At 33.3% G+C, this 10,467-nt stretch overlaps 1 protein-coding gene and 1 long non-coding RNA gene across 6 annotated transcripts in view; one reads left to right on the top strand and one right to left on the bottom strand.

Annotated features, from left to right (window-relative positions):
- Window positions 1-131: 131 nt before the first annotated feature.
- LOC143303703 (uncharacterized) lies at window positions 132-1,600 on the top strand. Its single transcript, XR_013060253.1, has 3 exons — window positions 132-476; window positions 652-972; window positions 1,065-1,600. It is a non-coding gene; the product is annotated as an uncharacterized LOC143303703 (long non-coding RNA).
- Window positions 1,601-1,701: 101 nt separating this feature from the next.
- Window positions 1,702-10,467, bottom strand: part of Rab32 (RAS oncogene family member Rab32) — a 58,811-nt gene continuing 50,045 nt past the window's right edge. For all 5 annotated transcript variants that reach the window (XM_033335159.2, XM_033335158.2, XM_033335157.2 and 2 more), the window contains 3 exons: window positions 8,413-8,641; window positions 6,363-6,688; window positions 1,702-5,103 (listed from right to left, as the gene is read on the bottom strand). In XM_033335159.2, coding sequence (XP_033191050.1) covers window positions 4,990-5,103; window positions 6,363-6,688; window positions 8,413-8,641 — 669 coding nt within the window. In that variant the 3' untranslated portion in view covers window positions 1,702-4,989. The remainder of the gene's footprint in view (window positions 5,104-6,362; window positions 6,689-8,412; window positions 8,642-10,467) is intronic.

Genomic DNA, 10,467 nt, shown 5'->3' with positions numbered 1-10,467 from the left:
TTTCAGACTGCAATACATGCGATGCGTCTCTTTATTTTACGCTTCCTTTTCTGTTGCTCTATCAACAACTACTACTGTCAGGATTTTTCATTGGTAATAAACATTTCAGTGGGTGACAGTGACAACGAGTTTGGTGGAGATTCCAGTAAATAGAAAATAAAGAAACGAAAATTAGTCATAGTTAACGATTGTCTGTGTTTTATAAATTTATGTATAATAATATCACGATATAATGTGATAATTCTAATAATTTTCAATGGTATTTAAATAACGCAATTTAAATACTATTTAAAGAAGTAGATTCTTCCAAATCTAATTTCACAGTGTTCTATAAACGACAAACTAGAATAGAGAATACTAAATAAACAATAAAACGCTAAAGAGTAAAATAGAAAATGGAACATGTACAGAACACTAATTAAATAATGGGATAATAAAATACTAAAATATAAAATGAAAAATAGCACGAGTTTGAGGTAGGAAAGAGGCATTAAAAAATTATTAAACAAATCCACTATCCGTTCGGAAAATGGAAGAAAATTTTCGGACAAGAAACAATGGCAATAAATTATTTCATTTCAAGTTACCGCGTTCTTTACGTAATCTTTACCTTTCTACGCTATTTTAAGAATATACTGCTTAATTTTTTAGAAACAAAGTCCACGAAGCATCAAATTAAAAAGCACTTCGGACAATGAACAGTTGAAAAAGAACTCCCGCTCGCTAGTGCCATTTACTCAACAACGTTTGCACGGTACGATGACTATGAAATCGCGAATGAGTGACCAAGGAGCAGAAGAGTTTCATCATGAAGAATTGTTCTCTGGTGGCAATCAACCTTGAACAAAATTTCTTACGATGAATTTTCCGAGAAACGATACAAGAATTCTTTTTGCTATTTGTCATCTATCAGATTTGATGGTACATGGATTTGTAGTCTCACTGACGATGGAATTGATGCGCCTGTTCGTAGTAAGAACAAGATAACAATATGCGTAATTTATATCGATTTTATATCCTGATGATAGAAATTAATTTATACACGAATGACATAAATTTTTCAGTCGGATTTTTATGGAGAAGAAACTTAAGAAGATGCTGATTTCACGAAGATTATATAAATTCGAGGACTGCGACGTGATTGGATACTGGTTGATTGTAGTAGTGGACAGTTTAATAGCATCGCAGAAAGTGAGAGTACATTCTACGTAACGTTATGATAGTAGGATCGTCTAAGGACATCTGTGTCCTGCACTACGTAATATTCATTGTCTAATGCATAGTTGAGCAACTCGAGTGGGACAAGAGTGAAATTGTTAAGCTATTTGCACTGCATCCAGTTATCTGTCTACAAATTGAATTTAATTAATTTAGGACAAATATGCGGATGTATATTTTCCAATATTTTCCTATCCTTTCTCGTCGGTATATGAATGAACGAAGTACGAGCGAAAGTTTCATTTAAACTATTATCAAATGATAGTCTCAAGAAACGAAGGAAAAATTATTTGTCTACGAATTGAATTTAATTAACTGGAGATACATTGAAACAGGGATATATGGATTTATATTTTTCTGTTAAAATATTTTTTTCTCCTTTTTCCTTTTTTCTCTCCGTGTGAATTAGTAAACCAAGAATGGAATTGCTCTAAAAATACGTGGCAGAAATGAAGGAAAAATAAAATGCTTTGCAACAGGCCATTATATTGAATCTCAATCACTTTACTATAAATTATATGTATATATAACATGCTTCTTATACATATAAATACAATCTGTATATAATATATAATACGTACGAACAACGTATTTTCGTCTTAATAAAAAAGAAGAAACGATAAAAGAGACAGGAAAACACGTGGCACCACGTCATTTTTCCATAGAAAAACGCAGAAACTCACGACATTTCCTCTGTTAAATACATATATCGTGGACATTAATAATTACTCGTATAAAAAACTCTACTTAGGTCGACGTTATTATATAGAAAATGAAACGTTTTCCAAGCAGTCAGGCTTTCAACGTGGAACACAGTTTTAGTTTTCATCGACGGACCAAAATTCGTTGAAGAACGATCAATAATGATCATACTACCCATTCATTAGTATCTGGACATTTAGACTTAATACGTCAATTTTTGCTTGATAATAGACACACGAGTAATGAAATGTAGATCAATGGAAAAGATTTAATGAAATATTTATGAATTTAATGGAATTGTAAATCAATGGAGATTAGGTAAATCGAAATGATTCATTTAAAAACTTGCTAATGGTACGCATACTAGTAAATACCGATGAAAATTATTACTAAGTTTACTAATGAGTACAGTTCTTTGTAAATATTGTAAATGTTGAAATAATAGCAAGCTTCTGTCAATTGACCTTTTACATAACTAATCGCTTACGTTTAAAAACAAAAACAAATAGAAACTTTGGTGCTTCTAATCTTTATATTATATCTATATTGTATCTTTGAATTTCCATAACATCTTATTTTCATATTTTGTTTATCTGACTTAAGAGACTTTTGACTTTGAAGATTAGTATCTAGAAATAAATTTGTCGTAGAATATTCTGCTTTTGGCAACTAACTTCATTGTAACGTTTTATAATATCATAACAGCGATTACAATAAAGAATTAAACCAATGTAAGCTTCTTCTTCGTCTTACGATTAAGTCGCAATCTATCAAGAGTACATAAATAAATGCCCAGATACTTTTGAGCGGTAATATATGTAAACTAGACTTATTATAGTAAGTGATCGATAGTCGGCTAACATAGTTTAGCTACCTTTTCAGTTCGATTAGAATAAGTCGCGGCCAGGTCCATAAAGGTCAGTGTCGTCGTCACTCGTTAATTAAAAAAAGCAGGAAACTAGAAGTAAATTTGTTTTCTTAATTCTTAATGTTACATCTAACGATCGACAGGTTGTTAATTCGTTGTTTAATTCGTGAACGCTGTTAATCGTCGACGTGAATTGTCACTATATTCTTTTTTCTTAATAAAAAAACAAACAAACAAACAAACAAAAATAAAATAAAAATAAAGAGAAAACAGGTAGAACTTAAGATTTAGAATTGATATAAAAATCGCTGGAACGTCAGAGTGGTTTATTTCGTTAGGCTTACGTTAGCATAGTCTTCTAAGACCAAGAGGTGGAGACAGAAAACGAAGTACGAATGTAAAAATTACAGAAGAATAGTTACTGAATAAAAATGACCAAAAATCCAAGATACCTAACAAATGCAAATTACTTTACAGTCGAATTGTACATTTCAAGTATTCGTTAATCCACCTCTCAGACATTTATCCATTATGTCGAAATTATTTATTATAGCTGTCCTTATTCGTGTTTCTAACACTTTCGCGTTCAATACTGTACAGCAATAACGAAATATAGAATTAAGGTAATGAAAACGATCTTTTGGAATGGTAAGAGTCGCAAAGTTCGAGCAGGAGCGTTTTCACAGGCTCTTTCAGCGACGGATACATCGATTATTCGTCGTAGTAGACTCGCGTTAACGAAAACGTCCTGTAAGCGGTGCTGGCTTTCGATCAACCTTCATCCGTTCACAATCTTCTTATCATTCTTTTGTTTCTTTCTGATGGAAGCCATAATTATGAAGATTTAGAAGAATGGTGAGCTCAGAATGCCGAGACGAATCACATTCGCATAAAAGTTGAAACATTCCAAATTTTCTTTTTACAAAAGTAAGGAGCGATATAAGTAGACTATAAAATGATTGGAATCGAACAATGAATACTTGGAAAACATACAGAACACGTTGTAAGTAAAGACACGAAGGACGATAACGTTAAAATTGTTTAAAAGCAGATGAAGGAATTCAGTGTAGTTGGGTATTTAGTGTAGAACTCAAGGGAAGATGTTAAGTCTATCTTAAATGTTTAATTTGCTATTTGCTATTCGTCTTATAAATGACACTCTCGATTATCTACTCTTAACTTGTCTTCGATCTCAAAGGAATTAAAATGAGAAGTATAGGAAGAAACGTAACGCAAGGAAACAGAATACATTCATATACAGTAGAAAAAGAATCGTTCAAATCCCTTGAGAACTACAAAAGAAAATCTATAAAATCATTGTGAATTCTCAGCATTTTGATGAAGAATTAGTCAGCCTGACTACGTCTAAGAATTCCAATATTTTAAAAACTCTACTTTCTCCACGCTTATTCAGCATTCCAAGTTTCACCTTCTTCGACAAACCCAGCCGAACCTCCGACAAACGTGAATCACAAATAGTTGTGATCAAAAGAAAGTTTAAAATTGCAACCTGTACACGCTTAGACTGGAGATTTTTATACAAATTAATATTGTTGAGGATATAATCAAAAGAGTGGAATCTCGATGGAAAAGTGTTATGCGAAGCACTATAGCGTGGATCATATTATGTGCATTCCGTGCAATTTTGCACCTTCCTATAAATGTATAAAAACCCTCAGTCCATGATATACGAGTATTGGTAACTTCGTACTGGATGCTTTTCACCATTTTGGTAACAATCACATTCTTCGAATATATATATCGCCTCTATTCATCGTACTCGTAAAATAGAATTCCGCTTTCTAAAACTCGAATAAAGTCATAATAAAACAGTATCGTTTAAACTTTCTTTCGTCCGTCATTGTATATATATATATATGTATGCATATTTACAAAGATCAAATGGAAGAATTATGCTCGATTTTCATAAATTCTCAATCAGTAACCATGTACGACGATGTACGAGGAAGCATCGAAATCTTACAAAAGATGACTTTGATCGATGGAATGATCGTTATTATGGTTCGTTTCTCAGGGAGGAAATTGGTTACACGATCGAGACGAGATCCAACGACGACGGCGATGGTCGACGTGGACCAAGCAGAACTGCACTCTCGTGTCATGGCACCGATGGCTAAACGGTGATGGCAGGACCACGATAACGGACCCGACGATCCTGCTATCGGTTGGTTACCGATTCGTCAGCAGGAACAGGATTTCTTTGAACTCGTTGGCGTTTGATTCAGTGCGAACCGCTCGCCATCTGTCTGATCCTGGGAGCCATTACCTTTCATCATCTGGTCGTTCTGAAGTATCTGCAAGAAGAAAGCAAACAGGTTTGTTAACGAAGTTGAAGAGCAGATTTTCCCTGCGAATTTTGAGCTTATCGTTTCCCTCGTTTCGTACCACTTTTATACGAGCCATTCGCAGAGGCCATCTTTTTGACATTCTTTTCTGCGTCTTTTCAAATTATTGTCTCTCGTGTATCGCACCCACTATTATTATTTCAGCCATCTACGAATCAGAGTGATCGATAATTATGTTCTTTGACATTTGTTTAACGTACTTTCGCCTCGTTGCCTCCCCTTTTCGTACCATTTTTATATTCGCAGACCAAAGAAATTTATGAATGCATTTTTCGAAATTTTTCACTTGTGTCGATTAACGCTTATGTTTTATATATAAATTTCGACAATTTTCTTTAATTTTTGTTTTGCGAAGTTGAACGATGTGGAAGAAGGATGTCAAATAGACGCTGTCACGGCTTTGAATTAATTTCAGTTAACGAACAACAATTAAATATGCACCGTAAGACGATCACCCGGACGCGAAAATGCGTCATTGATAAATCCATCGAGCTTGTACGTATGTTAATGAGGAGGGCAATATGATATTCCATAAATAACTCGGGCGACGTATCTTCGTCAATTGAATTCCGCGGTTAGATGAAGGAAAACAACGGCAGAAAATATCCAATAGAGTATTTTCTTTCTCATGTTTAAGAGCTACACTCGTTTTCTTAATTTCATTATTACGTTTCATTCATCGTATTATAATAAAATGATACTTTTCGAACGACGAATTTTTGTATTTTCATTTTGCAATGAAAAGTTTCCTTGAGCTTTCGACTGAAATTTGACTTGAATTTTATTAATGAAAAATCGTCTATCTTCGTAACAATATCGCGTGAAATTAGTGGTGAAACGTATGAAAAGAATATTGCGTAAATAATCGACGATAAAAGTCTAATAAAAAATTACTAATTTTTGTTCGATCTATTAACACGGAATGAAAGATAGTGTCAGTTTCTTTGCGACGATTCTTCAAAATTTGTTCATTTCAAAAAGTAATTATAATTGCATAAAACAATTATTTCTTTAACCCTAATAACAACTAAATAATCCGTTAACCAATGATTTTTCTAATGATCTAACGAATCTTCAAAATCCTGGCTTAGTCTAGATAATAAAACAATTTCTTTAAATTAATCATTCGCTAGAAAAAAATGGCAAAAAGTTAGCCTTGTAATCTCATTAACAAATAGATACAGAATCTGTCAATCATTTTTACTCACTTTATTGACAAGAAATCGTGCAGCCTCCTCGATATTAATATTCTCCTTGGCCGAAGTCTCGAACCATCCGGCGAAATTCTTCTCTTTACAGTATTCGTCCATTTTCGCCGGTGAATTCACTAGACCCTCCTTCTGCTGGTCACATTTGTTCGCAAGAAGGACGCAAGGTATCTGTGAACCGTCAGGAAGTTGCACTTTCGAGTCCAAATCTTGTTTCCATTTCACCACTGCGTCTAAGGTCGCGCTTCTCGTCACGTCGAATACTATAAACGCGCCCACTGCTTCTTTGTAATACACTCTCGTCATGTTGCCAAACCTCTCTTGACCTGGACAGTAGTAAACACAAGGTGGACGTAATTATTGGTTGGTGTACAACGCTAATTCAACAATTGGTTGTACAACACTGATTCAACAATTAGTTATACAACATTAATTCATTATGTATACTATGTATACTAGGTATACTATGCCAATTTGAGGATTAGTTATACGGTACTGATTCAACAATTACTTATACGATACTGGTTCGATAATTAGTTACACAGCACTACTACAACGATTAGGTATACAATACTAATTCGAGGATTAGTTATACGACATTGGTTCAACAATTAGTTATATGACATTAAGTCAAATCATTAGGTATACAATACTAATTCGAGGATTAGTTATGCGACACTGATTCAACAATCAGTTATACAACACTAATACAACTATCTCTTGACCTGGATAGTAGTAAACAATTAATTGATTGTTATAATTATTGGTCGGTGTACAACGCTACTTCAACAATTGGTTGTACAACACTGATTCAACAATTACTTGTACAACATTAATTCAACCATTAGGTATACAATACTAATTCGAGGATTAGTTATGCGACACTGATTCAACAATTAGTTATACAACACTAATACAACAATCTCTTGACCTGGACAGGAGTAAACAATTAATTGGTTGTTGTACAACGCTAGTTCAATTGGTTATACAACACTGATTCAACAATTAGTTATACAACATTGATTCAACCATTAGGTACACAATACTAATTCGAGGATTAGTTATACTACACTGATTCAACAATTAATTATACAACACTAATACAACAATCTCTTGATTTGGACAGTAGCAAACAGGAAGGTAGGCTTGATTATCGTTGTTGCACTGATTCAATAATTAGTTCTACAACGCTAATAGCAATAATGACCAATTACTGTTGACCTGGTCAGTAGTAAACAGAAAGGTAGACTTGCTTAGTGTCGTTGTATAATATTAAAGTTTACTCAAGTGTTTATATTGGAATGAATTTATTCAATGTGTTGCAACATGATGTCGTTCATACGACAAACGTTTTCTGCGCTTGTTTCTATTAGAAAAAAGAGACTTCGACGAAACTTCTGCATAGGCGGTGTGCTCAGTGGCGCCAAGTTTATTTTTACTAATATCTCATTTTACGAATTATTCTTCTACGAGCAATCTCAGTTAAACGACTGCATACGTCATAGATATATATAAATAATTTGATTGTTGTATTATATTTTATAATTAGGTATATGTACACGTATTTTAATTCAATGGCATACAATTTCACAATGGCAGAATATTTTTAACGAAATATTCTGTTGCTTTTTAACATGACATGGGATTTTATGAAAGAAACTAAATTCCGATGATCTTCATCGTGCAACATTTCGTTAATATATTATTAGAAGATTATCCAACGTAAAATTTCGCTAATCAATTGCTTTTTTTAATATCACAAGATATATCCGATAAACGACTGGAATTCTAATTTATTCTTTCTCCATAACAATAATCATGCAAAATAAATTCGTTTACCATTATCCAGTCATCGACTTTGAAGTTTTAAAGAAATAATTCATACGGCACGAGGAGTACAGAGATAAAGAAAACAAAAGGAAGAATAAAAGGACGTAAGAAGATCAAAGACGTAAGGATTAACAATTCACGAAAGAAACGAACAAGAAAAAGGGAAGAAGCTTAAAGAAACTAAATAAAGAGAAAAGAAAGAAAGAAGGAGAAGACTAACCTGCGATATCCCATAACTGCAGCCTTATGATCGTGTGCGGGTCCCAGTTCAACACTTTCAGTGCGAAGTCAACGCCAATCGTCGCGCGATAATGTTGCGAGAAGAATTGATGAACGTATCTCTTGATAATGGACGTCTTTCCAGCGCCCAGCTCGCCAATTACCAGGATTTTATACAAGTGTTCTCGTTTATCGCCTAATCCGGCATTCGGCGCATTGTTCTGTGACGACTGTGCAAACAGAAAGCAAAATTCCATTGCCATTAATCGCCAATTCTTCGACAATCTATCGTTTATAAACGATTTCTTGTTGTTTAATTTTTATTACTATGTTTCGACTATTATTAACACCAGACCTGTTAATCATTATTAATATCATTCGTATCAATGTTGAACTTAAATTATAAAATGGTAACGTTGTTTCGAAGAGATAGAATCTTCTTCTATTATTATTCGAAACACGTTCCATTTTTGGAAAATTTATTACGAGGAGAAACTCCAAAATTTCTTTCTATTATTATTATATCGTCGTCGTAACGATTTTTTGACGTTTTAACGACATAAAGAATTTTTAGACCGACTATGTTATCTTATATCTTATTTATTATCAGTTATTCGAATAGCATCCTTGTTGTGTAAAATTCTATAAGTATTATAATTATTTCTTTTGGAAATTTATCCTGTTTGAAGTACGTTGAAGGCACCTAATTTCCTGCTCACTTAGTTGCCTGCTAACTGGCAACGTTGTTTAGTGATTTAAAAAAATTATCCAGGTCGAGTTATAAATAAAGGCTTATTATAGTACTTATCTCAAACACTCATTATTCTCTGTCTGATATTCTTAAACGAATAATACCATTTTTATTACTTTTCTCTTTCTCTTATCTTCGTTATGCAACTATTTTCTTCGCTATTTGACACAATTATACAATAATCATTATGCGTACTCGTGTAACAAAATTAGCATTCTAAAACGTACGAAAAGGAAAAAAGAAAGATTACAATTCACTGTAGTATTTTACTTCGATTCGAAATTAAGCTGATTCTTACGAATATCGCAGAATCTTTTAAACAATCGGTGAAATTTGAAATCGCATATACGTGGTGCATGTAACTTTCAAGTTTGCATTTGAATTGTAATTTCAACTTTACTTGTACGTCGTCATAGAAAGTTGAATACGCGTTAATTTATCTTAATATCGAGTATAATTCGTGAAGATGTTACGTTTCACGATTTCATGCAACGATGTTGCGTCTCTACGTTTTCTCGCAACTTTACTTATCTTATCGAGCTACGAGCAAAGAAGAAAGCGACAAGTAGCAAGTAAAGCACGTAATGGAAGCATAATAAAACGATCCAACAACTCCCAATGCAAATATTACCGAGTCTGATTTACGATGTTGTTTTCTCTTCTTAATTTACATTCGTCGTTGCTTTCACTGCACAATATTATTAACTAACTCTAGACACTAACAAACGAACACAATAATGATCAAACATCGAATCACATGATCAATAAAAAGAAAAAAAAGAAGAAGAAGAAAGAAATAGTTAAAGATAATTAAAGAACTAACCCTGCGCCATCTCCAATTTTTCGAATTATCTTTCGATTCAGAGATATTCAGAAACGATACAGTCTTCTTGTTCTTCTTTTTCACGCCCATATTGCTTCTGATTAATGTTCTACTTAAAATGCTACTGCAAATGCGTTCAGCCTGACCGATGTTCACTCATTACCAGGTTCGTCTAAACTAACGAGAATCAAAGTTTCTTCGGCATTACGAACCGATCGATGAACTCTAAGCGGATGATTCACCGGTGATAATCATTTTAGAATGTAAATTCGTCAATAGAAAGCTACCGTGACGTACGACAATGTTTTATCAAACGCTAGTTAATTTAATTCTCACATTATTTATTTACTTTTTTACTCCTTCAAAAATGTGTGAGCAGATGAGCGTAGCTTTGTTCGAATTATCGTAGTCTGTTATATACAAAAGTAATTTCTTATTTTATTTTTATAACAGATTTGAATTACGTTATAAGCGAGGATCAT

Source organism: Bombus vancouverensis, chromosome 15 (assembly GCF_051014615.1).
Source record: "Bombus vancouverensis nearcticus chromosome 15, iyBomVanc1_principal, whole genome shotgun sequence".
In the NCBI taxonomy this organism is placed as follows: Eukaryota; Metazoa; Arthropoda; class Insecta; order Hymenoptera; family Apidae; genus Bombus; species Bombus vancouverensis.
This window is presented reverse-complemented; position numbering and strand designations above follow the sequence as displayed.